General features: G+C 37.9%; 2 protein-coding genes across 5 annotated transcripts in view; one reads left to right on the top strand and one right to left on the bottom strand.

Annotated features, from left to right (window-relative positions):
* LOC120414391 (5'-nucleotidase domain-containing protein 1) overlaps nt 1-4526 on the bottom strand; it is a 313824-nt gene extending 309298 nt beyond the window's left edge. For all 3 annotated transcript variants that reach the window (XM_052710218.1, XM_039575566.2, XM_052710217.1), the window contains exon 1: nt 3894-4526. The gene's annotated coding sequence lies outside the window, so the exon portion shown is untranslated. The remainder of the gene's footprint in view (nt 1-3893) is intronic.
* A 9000-nt stretch (nt 4527-13526) lies between these two features.
* LOC120414375 (proline dehydrogenase 1, mitochondrial) overlaps nt 13527-26555 on the top strand; it is a 63949-nt gene continuing 50920 nt past the window's right edge. For both annotated transcript variants that reach the window (XM_039575543.2, XM_039575542.2), the window contains exon 1: nt 13527-14700. In XM_039575543.2, coding sequence (XP_039431477.1) covers nt 14302-14700 — 399 coding nt within the window. In that variant the 5' untranslated portion in view covers nt 13527-14301. The remainder of the gene's footprint in view (nt 14701-26555) is intronic.

The raw sequence follows: 26555 nt of genomic DNA, 5'->3' as shown, positions 1-26555 counted from the left end.
TACATTTTCAACAGACTGAATCAGATGTTACGTACTCAACGGCAGTGGCAGTGCGTGGCCGAATGGTTACGCTGTCCGCTTTGTAAGCGGATGATTCTGGGTTCGATTCCCATCTGCTGCAACCTTCCATCGGATGAGGAAGTAAAATGTCGGTCCCGGCCTTGGTTGTTAGGCCGTTAAGTCATTCCAGGTGTAGGAGTTGTCTCCTGTAAGTACAAACAACACACCAAACCACACCAAACTCCGGTCGAATCGCTGGCGGCGGTTGGACTCGCAATCTAAAGGTCGTCAGTTCAAACACTGGGGTGGAAGGTTCCTTGGAGTAAAAAGAGGTTTGGGTGTTCTCCAAATTCAAGCCTTCGGACTCCTAGGTTCGAGCACAAACTTGCAATAGAGACCACAAAAGACCCGGGGGTCGTTAATGTGGATGGTTTGATTTTGATTGTGTACTCAACGTTTCATAACTAATTTAATGAAGTTTTTGACGAAATTAACTGTTTTCAATCACATTCACACTTGTGAAACTGTTTCAATATGATAGATTTTTTTAACATAATATCTGTTTCATATGTTCAGGATCAAAGTATGGATAAATCATTAGTTATATGTTAACAAAAACTGAAAATGTTCACTAAACCTTAATTTTAAGAATTATGAAATCCAAAGGGCCATTTTACATGATTATTCAAAATGGGTCCGCGGGCCACAAAAAATCACCTCGCGGGCCACATTTGGCCCGCGGGCCATACTTTGGTCACCCCTGGCCTATGTTGATGTATATTAGAGTGGGTACGTTTTCAGAAAGTTCTCCGATCAAGTTTTAGTATGGTTCCCCTTGTAGGGCATGCCCATAGGGGCTCTCATGTCAAATTTCAGCGCATTTGGTTGTAAATTGGCTTCGCGCATCAGGGTTGAAGTTTACATGGGATATTAATATGGGATATTAGGTCCTACAGGTCTGGGAAAATCAAGCACCAACTTCTGGTATGGTGAGGCCTAAGGGGAATGATCTGGAGAATACTTTTCCCGAAGAGAGCATAACTGGATTTTTTTTAAAAGGTCCAATGAACCAAATTTCCAGTTTTTGCTTTTTGGGTGTTTTTGAAACCGCCTTGAGTCAGGGGTATTAAAAACACCCAAAAAACAAAAACTGAAAATTTGGTTTATTGGACCTTTTCAAAAAAAAAAACTCCAGATATGGATTCGTTGTACCTAGAGCTGGCGCATCGGCAAAACATCCGATGTCTACGAAATCAACGGTTTTCCCTGCAAAAGCATCAAATTTTCCTTAGCATGCAATGAAAGCTTTGTGCCACGATATCTCAAAACTGCTTTGAAGAAATCGACTCAAAATTTTGGTGAAGACTCGTTAAACCGGTCCTGTGTGCATGACGAAAGCTGATTTCAAAAACTTTACTTAAAAAAAGATATTTTTTTTTGTATTTTTCATACAAAAAATCGTCAGTTTTTGAGTTTTGTAATTTTAAAAAAAGCAGTCTTCACCCCAAATTTTAGCCAATTTGGTCCATCCCATCTCTAGATATCATGGCACCCGTAAATCAACTAGGTGTTTTGAGAAAAACATTCACAAAGTTTGACAGTTTGCTTTGCGCATAGCAGAATTGTGAACTTAAATCGTCTGTTACACAATTTAGTAACGAAATATCTTCATGAAAATTTCAAGAGTGATTGAAAATCATATTTTTTAGCCAAATTATTGAATTTTCTGAGGATTGCCTCAAAAGGCCAAATGTCTCGAAAGGCAGAATAATTGGGTTCTTAAATGAAGCTTAGATTGCTGATATTATTGTTAACAGCGATAAATAAAGCTTATTTTTCTGAGTACAATGACCCTTTGTACGACCACAAAGAGTTTAAAATGGATTTTTAAATCAATTTTGGAAAATTAACCTCGCGGTCCTTCTTGACAGAACAGTTCCTACTTGACAGCTCGTTCCAAGGGGACCATAGTTGATTCATCAAAAAATGTTGTCTAGTCATAAAAAAAAATTGCATTAAAATGAAAAAAAGTGATCAGAAATTGTTTTAAATCGTGTTTTTTTTACCGTTGTAGATAAAAATTTACATAGGGCTTTAGTACCCAATTATGGCATTCAGAATTTTGTTCATAATTTCACGATTTTCATTGATTATGATGTTCACAGATAAATAAATAGAAACTTTAAAAATATAAAATATAAAAAATTTTGTTACAGAAGGCCGTTACAAATATTCTTATATTCTTTGAAATTTATGTGCCTCTGCTCTGACCAAGTTCAAGGGGGGGGGGGGGGGGGGGGGGGGTGGCGGAAAAAAATATATAAATATAAAAATTTTAATTACAAGCCTAGATTTCAACATTTGGATGCAAAAAGTGTTTTAAAATGCATTTTACAGGCGTACACTGCCGTTCTACGCATAATTCTCCCATGTTCAAAAAAGTGCAACTGAGAAAAACGCGATTGAAATTTGTCGACCGATTTCTGTGTTTCTACGCATAATTGTCCCGTGGGTTCCTATTCGCCCTATGTGTCCCTAATCGCCCCAGTTAGCAGTTTATCAACCTTATTTGTGATCCTCTTGCTATACAACAGGTAAACAAGGCACAATGATTAGTAAAACTAATGATTCCGTGTAAGAAAATACTTGGTGGGACAATTATGCGTAGAAGTTCAACGATGGGACAAACAGACTTGGTGTTGTTTTTGATGAGTTTCCGAACAAAGTACCAGATTTTATGTGTTTTTCTTAAAGTACACATCAGACTAAACTTAAAAATGACATAAAGTCAAAATCGTCAAAAACTGACATGGGACAATTATGCGTAGAACGGCAGTACAGTTGCTTACCAATCATTAGTTTTAAAAATATCAAGGTATTGACGGATTTTTGTTTTCGCAAAAAAAAACTTTTCGTGGGACTGTACATTGGTATTTCATGAAAATTTAAAATGTTATCAAAGGAGTTCAAACCTGCTGAATATGATTACAAACGTGGGAAAATGCATTTTAACTGGTTTTCAGTTGATTAAACTTTAATTTTCATTAAAATTTTGAAGTTTTTCGAAAAAATATTTTTTGTGCCCCCTGATTATTCGGCCTTACGAGAATTCTGCTTTTCGAGTAATTCGACCTTTTGAATTTCGGCTTTTCGGGATTCGGCCTTTGAGATTTGGCCTTTCGTATGAGACCCATTTTCTGTAATATGAAATTTTGTGATTTTCTACATGTATGTAACCCCTTAATTTAAAAGTATTGAAATCAAATTAAAACCGAGAAGTATTGAATTCAAATTATAAGGCTGGTATGCAGATCGGAAGGAAAGGGGCCAAGAAACAGCTTTACGAACAACAGAACACAGGAAAGGGAGCGATTTCTTGGGGCTTTTCTTGACCCTTTCAGCTTGCTTTCGCTGCTGCTGCTGCCCGTTTGATTTTTTTCTTGACCGGTTCTTTCCGAAGTGCGTATACCGCTATAACCGTATAGTTCAATTTTTCCGAGTTTTGAATTTCCCGGGAAACGGGAAAATATTTTTTGAATCCCGGGAATTCCCGGGGCATTTTTTAAACAGTCGTTGAATCTATGTTTTCATTAAATTTGTTATTTTTTCAAGCTTTAAATTATAGAATTAGCTCAATGCTATTAATTGATGATAATCTACACTTCAATCTAAACAAGATCATTTTCGAAAATTTTGTTTTGGATCTAAACTTCATTTTTAAAATCTAATTTAACAATATTTTAGAGCAAATTAAAAAAAAAAATCAGACTAAATTTCTTAAAAATTTCAAAAATAAAAAAATGCATATTCACCATTAAAATTAAAAATTAATTCCGACAATATTAAAACTTAATTAATTTCTTTGATTGGTCTTAAAAACTTTCAATACTCACTGTTTTATGCGACTTCCCAAACACAGCTCCTTCGGGACAGAGCAGATGACACCCAAGGTTTACGTAACGTCGTTCTTCTGTCGATGTATTGTATGCTCTGGCGATAAACCTTTTTTCACTGATTCTGATTCTCTCAACTTTACTAATCACACTTTTTCATTCTCTCTTTATCGTTTAGGGCCTCGTTTCTCTGCGACAAAGGTCACACACAAAGCATCGAAATTCCACTAATTTTTCACTGTTTTGCGTACGTGTTTATCACTTTTCGTTTTGCCGTCTGCCATTGACCCTGATTAATCCTTCTTTCGAGCTAAATACAATCACTATCCATTAATATAATCTCAATTTGTTCTGTTTGATAACACACACCTGTTTTCATCACAAGACTCCAACTGAGAGCAGCAAAATTTACTACTTTGTCCAGCACCAGTGTCAGACGATCTTGGAACTAACTGACAGTCGTGACACTCTTCATTCATGTCCCACTTTTAATTGTGTGTGATTTGTGCTCTTGGGCAATATTTGTTGTTTGAGGAAAATTTCAAGGACGTTTCTAATACTTATTTGCGCGACGAACGACTATACGAGTGACGAACGTACAGAAAATCAACCTTTTATGAGAGCAAAACAACGATAACAATAACTACGCGATGACAGCGAGAAATGTCACTTTGACTGATGGAATGTTTTGTTTGCACCTTAATATCTTGAAACGTTGGAACAGAATTTGTTAAATCATCACTGTATTAACAAATCGCGTTTTTAATATAATGAAACTCAAATTTAATTATTTAATTAAGCTACGTTAACTTTGTAAATAGCACAATGTCAGTGCTGGTTTATATCTTGGCAATGGAAAATGAATCTATCGGTGTATTTAACTTACCTCATCCGGAATGTGAATGTACCGAATGTACCTCGGGTAGATCATAAACTCGTCCATCCTAAACTGTTTGCCCAGCTCGTCGATGTAAACAACATTTTCCATCGAAATGTTCATGAACCTAGATCAAAAGAATCAAACATGTTATAAAGCTCCAACATTTCAAACAAATTGTGTTAGGTACCCATCGACGTTGGTGATTTTGCCGGCGACCGAAGTTTCATTCCGCAAATCGATCAGAATGTTCCGATCCACCAGGCACTGCGTCAGGGCGGTCAAATCGTTGAACGAGTTGTACCGCTCCTTCTTGTCAGTCATGCGACTCATTTTGAGACCAAAACTATTAGAATGTTCACTAGAAAACTTAAATAAAGTATATCAAAACTTGTTAGCACGAAATTTGTTTATTTTGGTTTGCGCCTTTTCTTTTTTGAAAGTGTCTTGTTTGTGGATTATGTGGATCGCGTGTTTCACGTCCTCAGATAGCCCGATCAGAATGAGCAAATTGTCATCAAGGGTTTCATAATGAAACATGCATTGGGTCTGAGCAGGGGGGCTTGTGTTGACTACAGGCAGCTTGCCCGTGGCCAACACAAGCTGTCAACTTCGGCACCAGAACGAAAGGGAAATGTTAACTTCGGCTCCAGCACAAAAGAACAGCTGCTCGTTACGGAATCAAAACAAAGCAACTGCGCACTGTAAAAAAAGTACAAAAACTGCTGGCATAAAATGGAAATAAAGTAATTATTGTTTTTATGTAAAATTTTACCGCAATGTACGTTTAAAAGTTAGTGTATGTTTGTGAGGTGATTTTTATCAATTTATTTGCAAAATAAACTACTAAAGTAGGGATTATTAAGCACACATCGGGCCGATGACCTCATTTTAAGTTGTACTTTTATCACATGAAACGTTTAACTTAACTACTGTGTAAACTGTGACATTTACTCACGCAGAAAAAAGTTTTGTAGAATCAGCCTGTACGAGGTTTGAATCAACAAAATTTGCTACAGTAATTCTTATAACAAAAATTGAATTATTAATAAAAGAAATATTTTTGTTTTCACTGTGCGCAGTTTGCGCGCGTTATCAATCTCAATCACCTAAGATGGCGGCCTTAAGCATCCCCCTGGGTCTGAGGGTGAGATTTGGTCTAGCAAATATTTAGAAACATGTATGACCCATTTTGGCTTATTTAAGCGTGACGTTATTTAAAGATGAAGCCTCATAGAGGTAATAATTTCTACAATTATTCTTTAAATTTCAGGGGAACACACTAAAATGCACAAAATAGGCCCAAAAAACCTGGTCGGCCTTACATCAGCCCTATTTTATTCGACAATCAGACTGGCACCCTGAGCATTTTTTAGAGGGTAATAGTGACAAGTTTTCACATACACTCAACCCCCGGTGGTTGGTCACTTTTTCGTTTGACACTTTTTTTAGTTTGTACCCCGATGGTTGGTCAAAGTCAAACTAAAAAGTGACGAGCTGTCACTTTTTACACGGCGCTCACGCAAACTATCAAAACAAACGTTTGGTAGTGTGTGTGAACTCAGTGTAAAAAGGGTGTCAAACTAAAAAGTGACCCCGTTCGTTTGACAACAGTTGGTGTCAAACCATCGGGGTTTGAGTGTAATGCCACAAAGAGCAAGTCAAAATTGCTAATTACTAATGTTTAAGACAAAAAGAAGTGGCGAAATGGACAACTGCGGTCTTAGCCTTTCAGCCCAAAGGGAAAAAACATACAAAGAAGTCAACAAAAACAATCCTTATCCTTAATAAGAGGTAAAAAAAATATAGAGCTTAAAAAACATGAAACTTTAGTGCTAAAACTAAAAAAAATTATTGTTTGATTCGAACGTGCTTAAAATCCTAAAACATGTTCTTTTAAAATCAGAGAGGATTTTTTTTGAACGAGCAATTCCATGTCAAATAGGAAATCGGTTGTACCCGACCCTCTCCAATTTCAATCAAACTTTGTAGACATGTTATCCTACGCCTATTTAAGCCATAATGACATTTGAGAAGGGCGTAAGTGTTTTAAATATGTTTGTATCTCGTAATTTAAATATTGCTGTATCTCGAAGCCGTTGCATCGTACCAAAAAGTGGTCAAAGACAAACTTGTTTGACGGGCTTTCCGAAAAAAAACACTGAATGAAAAAAACTATCCACTTTTATGAGATTTTTTGATTTTTAAGTTTAATAGTCAAATTTGAAGGTGAGCCCACGATTTTTTTTTGTTCAAATTTTTTGTGAAAATAGCCTAAGATGCTACAAAAAGACTCACGAAAAATGCAGGATGGAGCAACTCACCTAAAAAAATACAAAAATCATTTACTGAAACTGATTCTTTCAAAAGTGCTCTAAACATCAAAATTTTCGAAAACCGAATACGAAAGTCGATTTTCCAGACAATTTTATATAAAAGTCTCCATATTGACCATTGTCCTAAGTCCAATCCTTGGGAAGATACAGCGGTTTTAAAAATAAAAACTAACTTAATCCACCTATGTGGTTGATGCCTTCCTCACTTTTTACCAAAAATGGGTATATGAGTGGTTTCATCATTTTTTTAGATCCAGAAAAAAAACACAATGTATAACTTATGTGGTCATAACTCGAGACAGGGTTGCCAGATCTTCAATGGTTTGGACTCATTGGAAAGGCCTTTCAATTACCTAATCAACGATGGGTCGGATGATGGATCCGGTCATAGTTTACATACTTTTAAGTGAGATACGGCTTCAAAAAAGTACATAAATATCACTTAAGTGGTCATAACTCGAGACAGGGTTCCCAGATCTTCAATGTTTTGTACTCATTGGAAAGGCCTTTCAATTACCTTACCAACGATGGGTCGGATGATGGATCCGGACATAGTTTACATACATTTAAGTGAGATCCGGCTTCAAAAAAGTACATAAATATCACTTAAGTGGTCATAACTCGAGACATGGTTGCCAGATCTTCAATGTTTTGTACTCATTGGAAAGGCCTTTCAATTAACTTGCCAACGATGGGTCCGATGATGGATCCGGACATAGTTTACATACATTTAAGTGAGATCCGGCTTCAAAAAAGTACATAAATATCACTTAAGTGGTCATAACTCGAGACAGGGTTGCCAGATCTTCAATGTCTTGGACTAATTGGAAAGGCCTTTCAATTACCTAATCAACGATGGGTCGGATGATGGATCCGGACATCGTTTACATGCATATAATTGAGATCCGGGTATTTGTGAAAACAGATTTTTATGGATAACTTTTGAACTACTTATCGAAACTTCAAACAATTCAATAGCGATGTATGGGACCCTAAACCAAGTCGAATGCAACTGGTTCGATCAAAATCGGTTCAGCCAGTGCTGAGAAAACTCAGTGAGAATTTTGGTCACATACATACATACACACACATACACACACACATACACACACACACACAGACATTTGTTCAGTTTTCGATTCTGAGTAGAAATGTATACATGAAGGTGGGTCTAGGAGCTTTTAGTAGAAAGTTTATTTTTAGAGCAGGATTATAGCCTTACCTCAGTGAGGAAGGCAAAATGTTGAAAAAATAGGTTTTTGGGTGGTTTTTGGTAATTTCCATATGACAGACTTAGTTTTTTTGTCTCGTAAATATTTTTACCGGAAAGCTTGACAGTTTTTCAATTTGACTTGTCTTATTATTTACGTAAGCTTATTTACTATCCAGGTTTCTACCACACTGAAAAAAATATTCTATTTACAGTTATGAGCAATGTAATTAAACTTATATCTGTAAGCCCATACATTTAATTGAAATGCTGTCAAAGGCAAATTTATGGGAAATTGGACGAGCTTTCCGGTAAAAATATTTACGAGACTGAAAAACCAAGAATATAGAATGTCATATAGAAATAGCCAAAAACTACAAAAAAAAACGTTACTTAATCCACCAGAAGGTGGTTGCTGCCTTCCTCCTAAAAGCCTTGCAACCTCACACTACGAAAGCTTTGGCTAACGCTTACTTAGTAAAGACACTATACATCTGGATGCTGCCATCTATGATAAATTTAATGAACCATTTGAAAGTACTGCAGTGTTTGTGTGCGTGCACTGAGCGGAAAGTTCCGACAGCTATCCGCCGGAGCTTTCAAATTATGTAAATAATGACCCTTTTTTGTATAAACCAAAACAGTTTTTCGAACATAACTTTTAAAATACTGCACCAAACCGGATGAAATTAAAAAAAGACTTAAAGAACCTGAAAACGAATCCAAAAACATAGATCCGGACAAAATCGGCCGAGCCAGTTCCGAGAAAAGTGAGTGAGAAAAAAAATTCTACGTCCATCCACACGCACAGACATTTGCTCAGAATTCGATTCTGAGCCGATATGTATACGTAAAGGTATATCTTGGAGGCTTATTTAAAAAGTTCAATTTTTGAGTGATTTTATAGCCTTGCCTCAGTCAGGTGAGGAAGGCAAAACCCGTTTTTTCAACATATTCATTTTTAAAACCGCTGTATCTTCCCAAGGATTGGACATAGGACAACGGTCAATATGGAGACTTTTATGTAAAATTGTCTGGAAAATCGATTCCCACTACCGATTTTCAATAATTTTGACGTTTAGACCACTTTTCAAAAAAACAGTTTTAGTGATTCTATGACAATTTCCGGAATTCCATTTCCCGGAATGGACGTTTTCCGGAATGGACATTATCCGGAATGGACGTTTTCCGGAATGGACAGTATCCGGAATGGACGTTATCCGGAATGAAATTTCCCGGAATGGACGTTTCCCGGAATGGACATTTCCCGGAATTTTTTTTTATATTACCTGATATGAGAATGAATGGAATCTTGCCTACTCACTTACTTGTGGTTAAGAATTATTTAGTTTGTACTCCGTTGGTTTTGACAACAATATGAATATAAATACATGAATGATAAAAAGAAAGTGAAATGTTCGGACATGAACAATAGAAGCAAGTGTTGACTATTGAAACAATAATTTATCAACCACCACGAGATGTAACAATGTAGATCGATAGATATTAGATGTTTTTTACATTCTTTCAATTCTTTCATTTTTTTCCTTTCTTTTGTTAATCATTTGACTTATGTGACTAAATTCTACCATATTTTACTATAAAGCAGAATGATTATTTTCAAAGAAGGGAAAACCTCAAGAAAATAAAAAGCTTTTCAGAAAATCAATGTGTAATGTGTCCAGTCAAGAAAATAAATAGCTTGAGTGTATTTTTAAAGAATGAAAAACCTCAAGGAAAAATACATTATACATTGATTTTCTGAAAAACTTTTTTTTTATCTTTAAAAATACACGTTCTTTCATCAAAGTAATGGGATTTTATGTAAGAATTATCCCTTCTTTTGTTAATTCTACTAAATTTCAACTAGTTTTTGTTAAGGAACTCTGCACTATAAAGAAGAATGTGTTTTTTTAAAGAAGGGAAATCCTCTAGAAAAAAAAGCTTTCAGAAAATCAATGCATAATGTATATTTTCTTGAGGTTTTCCCTTCTTTAAAAATACACGATCTTTAATCGATGTGATGGAATTTCGTGTAAGAGATTTCCCTTCTTGTGTAAATCAGGTCACTATTGTGACCAAATTCTACCAAATTTTACTATAAAGCAGGGTGATTATTTTCAAAGAAGGGAAAACCCCAAGAAAATTTATAGCTTGAGTGTATTTTTAAAGAATGAAAAACCTCAAGGAAGTACACATTATAAATTGATTTTCTGAAAAGCTGTTTATTTACTAGAGGTTTTCCCTTCTTTGAAAATAAACATTCTGCTTTATAATAAAATTTGGTAGAATTTAGTCACAAAAGTCAACTGAATAACACAAGAAGGGAAATCCCTTACACGAAATTCCATCACATCGATTAAAGATCGTGTATTTTTAAAGAAGGGAAAACCTCAAGAAAATATACATTATGCATTGATTTTCTGAAAGCTTTTTTTTCTAGAGGATTTCCCTTCTTTAAAAAAAACACATTCTTCTTTATAGTGCAGAGTTCCTTAACAAAAACTAGTTGAAATTTAGTAGAATTAACAAAAGAAGGGATAAATCTTCCATAAAATCCCATTACTTTGATGAAAGAACGTGTATTTTTAAAGAAGGGAAAATCTCAAGATAAAAAAAAAGCTTTTCAGAAAATCAATGTATAATGTATTTTTCCCTGAGGTTTTTCATTCTTTAAAAATACACTCAAGCTATTTATTTTCTTGACTGGACACATTACACATTGATTTTCTGAAAAGCTTTTTATTTTCTTGAGGTTTTCCCTTCTTTGAAAATAATCATTCTGCTTTATAGTAAAATATGGTAGAATTTAGTCACATAAGTCAAATGATTAACAAAAGAAAGGAAAAAAATGAAAGAATTGAAAGAATGTAAAAAACATCTAATATCTATCGATCTACATTGTTACATCTCGTGGTGGTTGATAAATTATTGTTTCAATAGTCAACACTTGCTTCTATTGTTCATGTCCGAACATTTCACTTTCTTTTTATCATTCATGTATTTATATTCATATTGTTGTCAAAACCAACGGAGTACAAACTAAGTAATTCTTAACCACAAGTAAGTGAGTAGGCAAGATTCCATTCATTCTCATATCAGGTAATATAAAAAAATCGGGAAATGTCCATTCCGGGAAACGTCCATTCCGGGAAATTTCATTCCGGATAACGTCCATTCCGGATATTGTCCATTCCGGATAACGTCCATTCCGGAAAACGTCCATTCCGGATAATGTCCATTCCGGAAAACGTCCATTCCGGGAAATGGAATTCCGGAAATTGTCATAGAATCATTTTAGGCTATTTCCTCAAAAATTTTGAACGAAAAAAAATCATTACATCACCTTAAAATTTAAGTTTTAGACCTAAAAATAAAAAATCTCATAGATGTGGCGTGTATTTTTATTTCAGTGTATTTTTTTCAGAAAGCCCGTCCAATTTCCTACAAGTTTGTCTTTGATCACTTTTTGATACGATGCAACGGCTTCGAGATACAGTAATTTTTAAATTGCAAAATACAAAAATATTTAAATACCTTACGCCCTTCTCAAATGTTATTTTCGAGTACTATTGGCTCCATATACACAAAAATGGCTTCAAAAGGCCTAGGATAATATGTCTGCAAAGTTTCATTGAAATCGGAGAGGGTCGGGTACAAAAGTACCAGAAAAATTCCTGATTTGGAATTGCTCATTAATGATCATATTTTGCATGCTTGGGCTCGATTAAAAATATTTTCAGTTTGTATAAAGTACTCTTGAACAGCACCGCAATGAGGTCAGGATTCACCATGGTAAGTGATGCGACCATAAGCAATGTGGTTTCAGTTGAAATTTTGAAAATCTTAGGTCAAACGAACGGGGTCACTTTTTAGTTTGACACCCCTTTTACACGGAGTTCACTCATACTACCAAAAGTTTGTTTTGATAGTGTGCGTAAGCTCCATGTAAAAAGTGACAGTTCATCAGTTTTTAGTTTGACTTTGACCAACCGACGGGGTACAAACTAAAACAGTGTCAAACGAAAAAGTGACCAACCACCGGGGGTTGAGTGTATTGTCTTTTTTGTTTGGAGCGTGGACAATCACACCCCCGCCCCACTACCTTCGGTGACTACGTCTAGGTAATATTTAGTTTTTATGTGATTTTAGTATTTTGACTCTTATTTTCTTCATCAAAAAAAGCCCTTTTTGCATCGGTATTCAACCTACTTACGATAAACCAATTTCAAAAATGCTTGAGATTGTTCATCTACACGTCCTTCAAGTGCCCTGAACTAAAAACAAATGAAATATTGTTGCAATTTGAAGAAAAACGAAAATTAGTATCGGAGGCCACGGTGGCTCTTATGGCTTTTTGAAAACTCACCCGAGATTTGTTTTTTTGATAGTGAAGTTTTACATTTTTTTATTGTTCAGTTTTTGTTTTGTTTCGCCAGTAGGGGTGACTTTGCTCTGGCTAATGAATGATTTAGTTTTATTTACAGAAGTTAAATATTTTGCGTAATAAATTCGCGAGCATTCTGCAAACACAAATCGAAAAGTATAAAATCTGGAGTTTTTTTTTTTTAAAAGGACCAATAAACCAAATTTTCAGTTTTTGCTTTTTGGGTGTTTTTCAATACCCCTGACTCAAGGCGGTTCTAAAAACACCCAAAAAGCAAAAACTGGAAATTTGGTTTATTGGACCTTTTCAAAAAAAAACTCCAGAAATATTCTTCGTTTGTTATAATAGCATAAGTATTAACTGAATTTGCATTCAATACCCACAATAGAGGAGAAAAGCAACTCGCGACAAAATTTTGAGGCTAGGAATTTTGACAGGTATGATTTTCATAAAGTATTCGCCTCCTTTTCTCTCCCACAGAAAACCTGGGAACGAGCTACCTGTCAAACTAGGCCAAAATGTTTAAGTCACTCACAAAATGAACTTTGAGTGATATGAGTTCATTTCTGACGTCACTATTTTCTCCACTATAGCTCATCCATCCCCTTTCCGCGTCACGAAGGAGCACGTGGTTGCGACGCACTCACTCTCTCTGCACCACGCGCGCTGGAAAAGCCGGTCTCCAACTCTCTCTCTCAAGTCGCAGGCACTCACTCTCCCACCATCTCTCCCTCTCTCACGCTCGACCCATCCACCGTTAACGGGAGCACGCGAGCGCGGAAAACCCCCTTTCTGTTTTATCCAAAACCGTTGCTCCTGGGGCCGGTTCTCGCCACTGTCTGTAGATCCGCGGCCGCGAACGGACCTCTGTCGTGTCTCGAAAATTCGTTCCACATCCGTGTCGTCACATCATCCCCCACATACACACACCTTGTGATTTGTGAAAATCGTGAAAACCGTGAAAATTTTAGCCTACTGCCGTCGTTGCGGGTTGTCATACACTGTGTGAAGTCTGTGGTCCTGCCGGGAGGTTCGCCCCCACAGTCAAGGGTTGCTGATCCGAAACGAAAGTGTTGACAAGTGCTGCTCCGAAAAAAGGTGGTTCCAAGTTCTTTTTTTGGGGGAGTATCGGAACATTCGCGTTGCTGGAAACGGGACCAGGTGATCGATTCCAGGCGTCCAGGTGCAAATCTACCGTTGAGACCCCTTGACGAAGGAAGAAAAGTGTTTACGTAATTTCGACTGAAATTTTCGTTGTGTAATGCTTCTGCGGAGGAAGCAGTGTTGAAGAATCGTTCTCAGTGCGCGCTCGCAAGTGTGTGCAGGAGACGGTCCACAGAGAAGGGCCGCAAGTTTTTCTGTGTGCAAATAATTGTTCCCCAACACACTCTCGCAGGAATCTACCACGACAAACGTGTGCGCGTCGACGACACAGAAGACGACTCATTTTGAAAGGGGGACTTTCTGGTGGCGTTGGTATTAGTGTGAGGCCCTTTTCGAAAAAAAACTCCGTGTCGTGTGTGTCCTTTTCCGTCTCGGTCCGTGTCTTCAACCCCGCCGTTCCCCCGTCAACGTCGACGTTCCGTTCCGGTTGTGTAATGGCGTTTCTGCGCTCGGTTGCCCGGTGCAATAGTTTGGTCTCGCGTAAAGTGTCCTCCACCCCGTCCCATGCGTCCCGCGTCCAGCTCGGTGATGTCCTCGAAGCGTGCAGTCGGCAGCAACCGCAGCTTGCATCCCTAAGCCAACTCCTGGCCGGTGGACGACTCCACCAGCGTCGATTCCGGTCGGTCGCCACCGCAGCGGCCACCTCCGGCAGTAGCCATGCCGCGGCGTCCCGGCAACAAAATGACCCCAACACGCCCCAGCGAGATCCGCTGGACGTGGGCTTCAACGATCCGAACGCGGCGTTCAAGAGCAAAACCACCTTCGAGCTGATCCGGGCGTACTTTGTGTACGTCCTGTGCTCGTCCGAGTTCCTCGTCGAGAACAACATGAAGGTAAATGTGGTCGGAACACCCGCCGACCCTAGTTAACTCAAGTAATTTGGCCAACCCCCTTTTAGTAGCAGATTCGAATCCAGCCAGACATAGACCTTAGAGATTATGTAACAAAATACCTCTTCACTATTTTTAAAACTGATCCCGTGAAACATTGCACGAAAATACTAGTTCTTCATCATCATCTGTGCGAGATATCCCTCCCACTGAAAGAAGCATGACAGCAATCAACGAACGAACAGTTAACGTCTGAGTCATATTGGGGTAGTTTGGAACAAACTAGAGGTGGGCAAAACCGCTCTTTTTTAGGAGCCGCTCATTTTCGTTCGCTCTTAAAAAAGAGCCGCTCTTTGAACCGGCTCTTTCGCTCTTTTTTCATAATTTAAATGAATACGTTTTTTTCAAGAATCGTGTGATTTTATAAGTTATTTCACATTGGACTTTTATAAATTTGGCCATACCAAATATTTTTTGAAGTTTATGTCCCTCAACTCTGGCCAAAGTCGCAAAAAAGATAATAGCAAGACATTTTAATGAAAAAAGAGTTAAAAAATGCATTTTGCACATCTCCATTAGTTTCATTAGTTTTCAAAATATCGAAGTATTGATGAACTTTTTTTTAAACCGAAATGCTTTTTAATTTGTTTTCAGTGGATAAGATTTCTATTTTCATTAAAATTTGAACGTTTTTTAGTTTAATGAACTATCAGTTGCACACTGAAAAGTTTATTTAATTTTGTTTAGAAAATCGTATACTTTTGGGATTAATTTTTATAAGCATTGACATTTTTGAAATTGCATTTTCAATTCTCAAAAACAAATTTAATGTTACATTTTTCGGAAATACAATAAATTATATTTATAACAAAAATCATGCCATATTCCTTGGGCATGAGTAAGGATCTTGTCGCCGCTAGCGGGTTGGCTCAATTATAAAATTAAATATTGATAATATTACCCAATTATCCGGCCAACACTTGCGATCGGATCTCTACATTGTGTCTAGGTGTAAATTCCTAGCTAGGAGTGATCAGTGTTAGAGATGGTCCCAGGGCTTAAGTAGGAGTTCATTGAAGCAAATAGTCTCCCCTCCCTTTTAAATTGAAAAAATGAACTCTGAAAACAAGCGCTTACTCACAATAAACAGATGCCTCTTCTAGGCCTGGTAGGGCTGCAGAAAACATAGATATATAAGTATATTATAAGCTGTGTATTATTTTGATATGTCAAAATTTCCATAGAGTCTCGGTCAATCAATAATGTAATGACATCGGACAAAATTCGTTAATCTGTTGAACTAACGGTTGACGGATTATGGTTGTATCTACCATTGTTGCGAATCGAGGGTCTACTGGAGCCTTGATGATCAAATGGAGCCTAACATTTCAAAAGGGCGCATGGGTTTTGTGAACAAGAGTGTGTCTCCTTCACTTAAATGACAGTTTACATAAGGTATTATAGAGATACACTCTTGTTTGCAAAGCTTGTGTGCCCTAATGAACTGGAATGCACGAAATAGTCGTCTTAATGACGAGTGTTCAACTTATGAACTGTTCATTTATGTTTATTGGTTTTTGGAAGCGGCAAGGCTGGTTTAAAAAGGTCCTTTACCTTATTTGGCGTTGTAATAAAACATTTGAGGATTTGAGATTAAATTTACATTCAGGCAGTTTAGTTTAGGTTGTTGATTAAAGTTAGTTAGGTTTCCGTAGATGAATAATTGGATTTAAATTATTAGTTGATTTGGTCGAAGTGTCTGTTTCTATTTGTAATGTACGACAGGACTACTGACAGACGCGACAGGTCGGCAGTTAGTTTTCATCTTTTGTTCTCTAGTATTTTTTTTTCCTTTAAATTTGGAATACATCATAGGTTTCTTTAGTATAGATCTCCGATAAGTTACATTTTTTTATTTAATTAACTAATAATTTAATTTATTCCGGGCCTTTTTACTTTGAATCACAATTTAAGATTTTCTTTATTCAGTGTTAAACTTAGATTACCGTAACTGCTCATGTCATCCAAGTTCTTACTACTCACACCAACACTAATTTTCTTTCACCTTCCCCCTCCCGATCCCCTATATCTTCCGGTGTTGTTCATTTTGTATGCAATGCTAGTTCGGCCACTACCCTTTTTCCACAAGAAACCGAACTTGGACTGACTCCGTAAAACGAAACGAAAACGAAGATACTGCTGTCCTTTTTCTTCTGTTCTTTTCGAACCAGTTCCAGATCAAGATCGAGAAATAAAACCAGAACAACCAAAGAAAGCAGCTTACACCAGAAGGAAGGAAGACGAACACTAAAAGGACGATGAGAAACTACAGCGTCTGCGTGATGTTCCGGATGCGGCTGTAAGCGATTGAAACTTCAACCTGGGGATCGCCAAGGCATGTAGGCCATCAAGCAATTGCAGCTCCCGCAAAAAGTGCCTTTTCCCAGTGATCGGTAAGATGGGTATTACCCAAGGTATTACCCATCATCAGGTATGTGACTTTAGTTGTCTTTATTATTTATAGTCGGCTCACTGGTTGTCAATGTCTCTATGTATTCCTCCTTCTGTAGAAGATTTATTTAGTTCTTCAAATTTCATTTTTCGATGCTTTCTTTTTTCCATTTCTCTATTTGACGGTCTATCTGATTTTATTTAAACTTTCTTTTTGTTAATATGATCTCAATGACGATCACACCTTGCTTAGATTTTCTAATCGAATCGGCTTTTGGATTCTTATTTTATCTGTCTCGATGGTCCCTTTAGTTATTGACAACCAGAGATTCGACTCTTTATATTTTTCCTAACTTTACAGGTTATATATACAGTAATTTTCATTGAAAAAAGTTTTTCTGGCATTTTCCCTTAAAATTAATTTTGCGTTTATTGCTTTGTTGGAACAGTCAAGTTGTCAATCAGTACTTAGATTACCGTAACTGCTCATGTCATCCAAGTTCTTACTACTCACACCTACACTAATTTTCTTTCACCTTCCCCCTCCCGATCCCCTATATCTTCCGGTGGTGTTCATTTGGTATGCAATACTAGTTCGGCCACTACCCTTTTTTCCACAAGAAACCGGACTTGGACTGACTTGAGGCCGCGTCCCCCACCTTGCTCCGTAAAACGAAAACGAAAACGAAAATCATGCCATATTGAAACGGTTCTTTCACAAAACCGGAGTTTAAAAAAGAACCGCGGTTCTTTTTTTGTGAGACACGGTTCGTTCGCTCTTTTCAGTGAACCGGCTCTTTGAGCGGTTCGCTCTTTTTTTGCCCATCTCTAGAACAAACAGATTAAAACTCAAAAAATATATAATTTTTTAAGTGATGCGGTGCACCGGTTCTTAGTTGTTTAACATAATTCAATTTCTTAACTAGACAGATTGCTTGCTATTGATCTTTTGAGTTTCTGCATAAAAAACAGAACTTCGTAAGTTACACCACAGAGTAATCCAGAGAGAACAGTCCGAACAGTTGTCAGCAAATTTTGTGGCTCCGTTACGAGTATACCCTTTGGAAAGGTAGCGGCTCTCGACGTTACGTTTTGAGCGTTACGGGTTGGATGAAGAAAATTATTCATCATAGTAAACTTAGGATATTTAAGATTTGTTTGTTTTGACAAGTGCCAGCCATCAAGGTTTCGATTTTGTATTTCTCTCAGTTCAAGTTCTGATTTTTTTTGTAATCTAAAAGACCTTGGGGGAAAAAGACCTTGGGAAGCAGCTAAAATCCAGTCTAAGCCTGCAATGTCCATCAGGACCACCCAAATACTTAGATTTGGCGGCGGGACAAAAGCATCCGTTGGGGTTTGCTTCCTTCCGGGTTTTTGTTTCGCTCTCAAATGGATAATGAATATGCTGCAGAGTTAAAATTGCTGCCCGTGGATTAAGCAGGTTTTTTTGCCTAACCAAGGCAATTTGCCTAACGGCCAGGTGATCCATGAGCGCTATCTTACGAAGTAAGTCCTATTATGGTTTTATGACTAGTTCGCGATTGTCCACGGTCCATACAAATAAATGTGTGGTGAGCTATTGTCAAGGAAAGAGAGGGTCTCAAAAGTCAAAAAGTATGTTAATCAAATCAGACTTTAAAAAAAATGTATAAAGGCCACGGAAACTGTCCCAAACAATTTCGCACAAATTATCACTTTGAATAAAGTTTGGTTTTCTGAAAATATCACTGGAATTCTGTTGGAATTAAAACTTGAAATTAATTACGCGAAGCCACATCTCCAGTGAGAACCTGGTCAGTTCGAGCCACAGCTGGTACAGAAAGCCCAGCGTTGCCAGCATGAAGCATCCGAAACAGATAATTCTTTGGCGGGCATTGGCCCACCCGGTGAAAGGCGGTGGTTCCAAGTCTTTTTTCCAACTTTTCCAGCAAACATCGGACGAATCGGATGTGGGGACGCCGTCAGCAAATTCCCTTTGTTGATTTAGAGCTTTTGGAAAATTTTGACAACTAAAGTTTGCACCTGGTTGCTGCGATAAAAAATTAACGCTTAAACGTCAGTTCACTCTGAGGCTCACGACAATCAAAAGTGTTGCTAAAGGGGGGATGTACCACGATGTACCGCGTAACGCAACCATAAATTAAATGCCAGTGCTCCCTCTGGGTTACTCTGTGGTTACACTATCTTCGTTAAAGGTGCTTTCAAAAGCTCGTGTCGCGTTGTCAATATGGCGCTGCCTTCCTGTATCACCTTAACCCTTTTAAGCCTGAAATTTCTAATCTAATCTAATCTAATCAGACCCTAGCGCAGCCAATCTTTCGAAGGGATCCTGGAGAGTGCCTTAGGTTAGATGACGCCTAGCACTCTTCTTGTCATTTATTAACACTTGTAGTGTGCCATTGCATTAGAATGCATTGAAACATCACAAGCGTTAAAGCGGCCAGGCCTACTGCGTAAAGCCGTATCGCAGAGATGATTCGTAATTGGGTTGATTTTGAGCACTGAGTGTTCGAACAACAACACAATTCTGAATCGACAGGGGAGGAAGAAGCGTGGGGACACACCACCATACGCTCCGAGATTTTTAGATGTATTCGTTGGGAGCACCATGCTAAGAAGGTTTGGTACTCCGGGACCCTCTGGGATGGGACATTGTATTTCCACGAATGCCCTGGACACTATTTGCCGTGGTTATAGCGCCACAACTCGCTCTCTGTAACAGTATTCCTAATTCCAGTCAAAGCTCACCAAGTCGTCATGGCCTAGTGGTTAGCATTTTTGCTTACCAATCCAAAGAACGGGGGATCGAACCCCGCCTCGAGCGACTTTGATTTTTCGTTCATATTCATCATTTCTAAATTCTGTGTTCTAAACTTTCTCGTTGGGAGCAGATGGGCATCGAACCCAGAACCATTCGCTTACAAAGCGAATACCGTAACCAGTCAGCCACGGCCGCTCCCAGAACCCTTTTAAGCCTGAAATTTGAAAAAAATATTTTTTGAGTTAATTATGGGAAAATGGTTCTTATGACCATACGAAAATTATAGGCTACTTTTGAAAATTTTCATTTTTAGGTCTTATATGACCCAGCAGGCTTGAAAGGGTTAAACTTTACGACGAAATTTTACATGTTAAAATTATCAAGATCGGAAGTTCGACTTCATACAAAATCAATGGATGCCACAATTTACATATTTAGATAGGATTGCCAAAACTTAGATTTCAAACCCCGATGGTTTGACATCTACTGTTGTCAAACGAACGGAGCCACTTTTTTAGATTGACACCCTATCAACACAGAGCTCACACTTACTACCAAACCTTAGGTTTGATATTAAGTGTGAGTTGCGTGTAAAAAGTGACAATTCGTCACTTTTTAACTTGTCTTTGTACCCCAACGAAAAAATGTCAATCGAAAAAGTGACCAACCATCGAGTCTTGAGTGTAGCATGATTAAAGGTGACTTGGCCGCATCCGCAGTACGGATGCGTATATGGATGCGGAACAGTGTAAATGGGTTGATATTAAATTCATTGGAGAAATCGCGTCCGCAATGTGCTATTTGTCATTCGATTTCAATTGAAAACACTTTAAATGAGCTGTAATTGAAGTCAAAGTGCTGTTATGACAACATCAGAGGCACGATGGAGTTAGATGCTGTTCCGCGCCGTACTGCCAATTTTTATGCGGATGCGGCTAAGTCTGAAGCCGAGCTCCTGTGGTCTAATGGTTACAGGTTTCGCTTTATGAGCGGAAGGTCGTGGTTTCAAACCCACATGGCTCGGCACATCCTTTCCCCTGTACTCTTCACATGTATAAGGACCAACTGTTCTCTGTATAATTGCCCTGCAGAGCTCCACGGCCCGATCGCAAAAAGTGCTTTGAAGGGACGAGTTTTTCAGAAACCAGAATTTAAGGGCTAGCTGGGTATAAATAAACGTAAAATGTGCACTTCGGTTCTAGCGATACATTTGGACAGTACAGAGTGGAAAAGGCAGAGCCAAAGAGGATTGAAAAAACATTCAAACCTCTTCGGCGGCGAAGTTACGGCAGTGGATCGCTCGACACACTCGCTCAACAATAGCGTGTGTGCGTGTCCCATCTGCCTAATAACAGAAGAAGCCTTTGTGGTTCTATAAATAGAATTGCAAGTCCGCAATAGATCTAATTCCTGGTCGCAGTGGATAGTGGCATCGAACAAAAAAAAAGTCTGAATACACCTTAAAGCACCTAACTTTTTATCATAAATTTTCTATCAAACATTAAACAGTGACCCAATTGTTCAACTATTTCGATCGCAAATTCCATTTTACACAAAGTTTAAAAAAAAATTTTGGCCCGTGTTTTTAATAATTTGGAAAAATCACCATTTAAAAAAAATCCTGGCTATAACAAACCAATTTTCATCCTGGCTATGTCAAACCGATTTTCATCACTTTTTTTCGCCCATTTTAAATGCTTGTGTTGATTTAAAAAATTTCAAAATATTTTTTTCGAAGAGATCGGAAAATTTCACGAATTTTTCATGTATTAAAATTGAAAATCGGACCATTATTTGCTGAGATATGGTCATTAGAAAATGGTGGGTTGTTTTGGTGAGATTAAGAAAACTTCAATTTTCGTTTTTCTTTTTCTTAAAGCGGCTCTATCTCAGCAACCCGAGGTCCAATCTTCAATGTCTCCTTGGCAATTTTATAGCAAATTTTCTGAACTACAAAAAAAAATATTTTTAGAAACGGTCACTCATGGTCACTATTTTTAAAAATTGAAAAACTGCAAATATTTCGCTAAAATCAAACTTTCGGTGGCTATATCTTGAAAACGGAGCCCTTTATCAAAAAATCTGTTAAGTACTTTTTGATTGCAAATTCAATTTTGCATTAAAAAATAGAGTCAAACTTGTTTTTGCATGAAACTTCGATTTTTTCCAAAAATCACTATTTTTTTCAAAAATTCATAACTCAACGGCAGATTTTTTTGACCATGTCTCTCTATGGCTCAAAAGTTGCGGATTTTTGTCCCCTAAAACATATCAAAAAATCTCGAAAATAAAAAAAAAATATGTATTTTGGGAAATTGAGTTGATAAAAGTTGAAAAAAGTTGATAAAAAAATCTGTAATTTTTTTCCGTGTACCTATTTGTTTCTCAATAGTCCTCAACAATACCTACAACTTTGCCGAAGACACCAAATTGATCAGAAAATTCACTCAAAAGTTACAGCTGTTTGAATATTTAAATACAATGTTGTATAAACCCAAACTAATCTAATCTAATCTAATCTAATCGAACACAAGCGCAGCCAGTCCGAAGAAAGCATCCGGGAAGAACTTATGGTTAGATTACGCCTCAAGTTCCTTCTTGTCATTATTAATGATTGCAGTACTTTCGAGAACCCCCGAAGTGTATTACACTCATTAAAGCGGCCCGGCCTACTGCGTTGCATTAACCGCATGAGACAGATTCTATGAACGGAACCCACATTTCATGGAATCATCAGGGGAAGAAGAAGAAGTGAGGACATACCGTACCAACCACTTCGAGTTATTTATAGAATATGGTGTGTAGTGTGTGTAGGGGAATCGTTGGGGAAGGGATTGTTGTATTATATAGTAAATGACCTTGTGACATTATTTCACCACTACGGATTAATTCACTCAAGGAGTATTAATCCCTTGGTGGCCGAATGTCTAGAGCATCCGACATCCAATCCAAAGGTGTGAGTTCGAATCCCACCTGATTCTATGCGTTTTTTGTTCATATTCAAAGTTCAATTATAGTCGAAAAATTTCAAGGAGACCGGTCGGGAATCGAACCCTGAACCTTCCGCTTATGAGGCGGGAGCCGTAGCCATTAAGCCACAGGCCGGTCCTGTGGTCCAGTCTGCCCCCAAATGGATTTTAATTTAATACTTCCACCTTCAAGCCTCTAAATGATTTGGAGATTCCGTTGTTGTTTGATTACCTTCGTAATAACTCCTGGTAACATTATAAACATTGAACAAACTTTTTCAAACAATCTAACTTTCGAGAAAGGTAATTTAAGAACCTCGAAATAAACAACAAATGCGTGGTTTTGTCAAAAAAAATACATTTTTGCTCATAATTCGAAAAATACAATGAATTCAAAAGTCGTTTTCGGTGTAGTGATGTTATTTGATGTCCTTTATAAGACCCTATAAGCCTTACAGTTGGTCTAAATCCATTATAAAGCCCAAAACCAAGGGTGGCCCATTCTGCCCCCCTGCCCCTACTCCTGGTTTGGACTTACCCTTCAATATCTAATCGAGCACACTCTGCCGCCACAATTCCGCTGCGACCGGGAAAGCCACGCAAAGCGATCCCTTTACGAGGTGATTTGAAAGAGAATTCTCTTTCAATGTTGTATAAACCCAAACTTGGCCAAAGTGCCTCAAAAATTGTCATGTTGAAAATATTTTACTGGTTAAAAACTCATATGCAAAGCGCCAGCTCTTTTTGCGTCCAATCAAGCTCTTATTTGGGAATTGAGCTCAGTACGCGGACCGGAATATACCCTCAATGTCCATCAAAAAGTCATGTGTTACTTCCTAGTATACTATACTACCCAGTCACGAAATATTCTAGCAGAGCTGGTTCTGTCAGAATCCTGCTAGAACGGTAGAACATTTCTGCTAGAATTCTATAAGAATATCCAGCTCTGTAAGAACTCTGCTAGAATCCTGCTAGAACGTCGTGACTGGGTATAAGTTATACTTTTTTTATTTTATGCAAAAATGCGAAAAAAAATTTTCTTCTAAATATCTAAAGCCAGTAATTAGCAATTCACCCTAATCAGCTGATAGTTGCCAACAGAAACTGAAACTTTAAGTCTGGTTGCCTGCAAGCAGACTGCCAAATAGTTTTCATTTTGTATTGATCCCTACAAGTGAATCGTGTTGCGTAATGTGCTGCATACAAATTGTAATATTGATACAATGTAATACTAGAGTCTTATGCAAATGTTTCGAGAATCGGGACAAATCTTCTGAAATTAGGTCAAGTGTCACTTTTGACACAAATGGAAAATGGGATATTTTCAAACACTGTCTTTGCTTATTCTATTTACAGCAATAGCAACTTTCACCCGATTTCCCATAGCTGTACGCAAATAAATTAGAAAAATATACTGTTCTATTTATAAATACCCCGCCACTGGTATGTGTGGTAAACATTAGCACAATCCCTCTGCACTACGTACACTGCTGTTGATTTTTTTTCGCTGACCAATAGCATCGCCATTTCTTCTATAATATTGCCCTCTCGTGCAAAAGTGGTCTCGTGGTGCGGCATTTTTTTTTTGTTGCTGTTTTATTTGCTGATGCCGACCGACTCTCTTTGACACCCGACCGACAGCTGTCTTATCGCGAAATTTTTGTGTGAGTTTATCCCGAAATATCTGGCACACATGTATGCGAGACAAGTAATGGTTTGTTTTAATTTCTGGTGCGTGCGTATTTTTAGACCTTCCCCGCAAAACCGGTACGCATTAGTTTTTGCAACAACTTGTGACGCGGTTACCGTGTTTTATTTTGTTACGTAATTTAAGGACCAGACGGGAAATGGGGGAAGGAAAAAGTGAGGTTAGGGAACACCATTCTGATGTAGTGCGACGCGGTGAATTTAGAATGAAGTTTGCGGTAGACACTAGCGAACAGTTTGGGCAGTGTTGCCACAAAAGTGCATTGTCATCTATCGCTTGACACGTTTTTTTGCTTCGAAAAATCTTAAAATAGGCAACACTGCATCTGCCAGACGCTGTTATTACGTCAAAAGCAGCTTTCAGACACATAGTCGGCACCCCGGCCGTATGGCGGCACGTCTTCTGGCACATTAAGTTCACTTGCTCGGAATGACCCAGATGCCCTAATGACCATTTTGGTTTTATCCTGATACCAACTGACATTCCAGCTCTCCAAGATATCTTGTCGACTTGATAAAGACTTTCATCGTCCTCCGGATTTTTTTTCTGTTGGAGTGGCAACTTGTTCAATGGACAGTCAAAATCTCGTCTCATCGCGAATCATGCGCACTGGGATCCTTCCATGTGACTGCTCTCCTTTGGCATGAGTCCTGAGTTCCCCAGACTCCCCTACGCTCTGAGAAAGTATTCAACTCATTAACGAAATCGATTGCGCTCGTGAGTGACCAGCTTTCTCTCACGAGACTCTCTTTTTCTCTGAGTGACTCCGTTCATAAATCAGGACTTTCCCACCGGCCTGCTGTTTTGCTATCGTTCCATTGCGAGCGATTGTTTGCGATTCACGTGGCGGTTGTTGTGGCTGTGTGCGCGTCGTCGAAAGGCGTGGAAGGAGTCACTGGAGCGTGCTCGGCCAGTGAATGAGTCGAATCGTTAACAGAACTTGGGGTTCTTGAACGGGCTGATATACAGTGGATACCGCTATGTGTGTAATTTTATCATGTCGAATTGCGAGCAAAACCCGTTTTTGAATCATTATCAATCACGAGAATGGGACAAGTTAATGATGTAATTGACCAGAATCTGTCGTCAAATAATCAATTTCCTTGATGTTTCATTTCGACGGTGTCGTGCTATCTTGTCGCACATTGTTTTTTTGACGTTCCGAGAAAAGAGCGTTTTGATGTTTGGCTTTGAATAAACAAAAATTAGTTTTGTTTGGCTGACCATTCTGTGCATTGTCCATAAGTTGGGTTTTATTTGGATGCCGGAGCCCACAGTCATAATTAAAAAAAAGAACAAATAAATAAAATGTTTACAAAGGTCAGGCATGTACGTGTGTCAAACGCGTTCTGAGTAAAAACCTTTTGGCCAATTGTCGCGCTTACAGCACTTTTCATGGCTCTTTAAGATAGCACGATTAGAAGCTTGCAGCTGTATTGGAACAATTCTCCAAATTTCGATCATTCGATTTTTTTTTGTATTTTTTAATCTGGCTGAAACTTTTTTGGTGCTTTCGGTATGCCCAAAGAAGCCATTTTGTATCTCTAGTTTGTCCATATAATTTTCCATACAAATTTGGCAGCTTTCCATACAAAAATGATATATGAAAATTCGAAAATCTGTATCTTTTGAAGGAATTTTTTGATCGATTTGGTGTCTTCTTATTTATCATTTTTGAATTTTGTTGATATGACCTTTAGTAGCTGAGATATTGCCATATAAAGATATAAAAACAGGAAAATTGATGTTTTCTAAGTCTCACCCAAACAACCCACCATTTTCTAACGTCGATATCTCAGCAACAATGGTCCGATTCTCAATGTTTAAATATGAAACATTTGTGAAATTTTCCGATGTTTTCGAAAACAATATTTTAAAAATGTTTAAATCAAGACTAACATTTCAAAAGGGCCAAACATTTCATATTACGTCCTTTTGAAATGTTAGTCTTCATAAAATAAATTGGAAA

Source organism: Culex pipiens, chromosome 3 (assembly GCF_016801865.2).
Source record: "Culex pipiens pallens isolate TS chromosome 3, TS_CPP_V2, whole genome shotgun sequence".
NCBI classification, from domain to species: Eukaryota; Metazoa; Arthropoda; class Insecta; order Diptera; family Culicidae; genus Culex; species Culex pipiens.
Note: the sequence above shows the minus strand (reverse complement) of the source record. Positions and strands in the feature narration are given on the sequence as shown.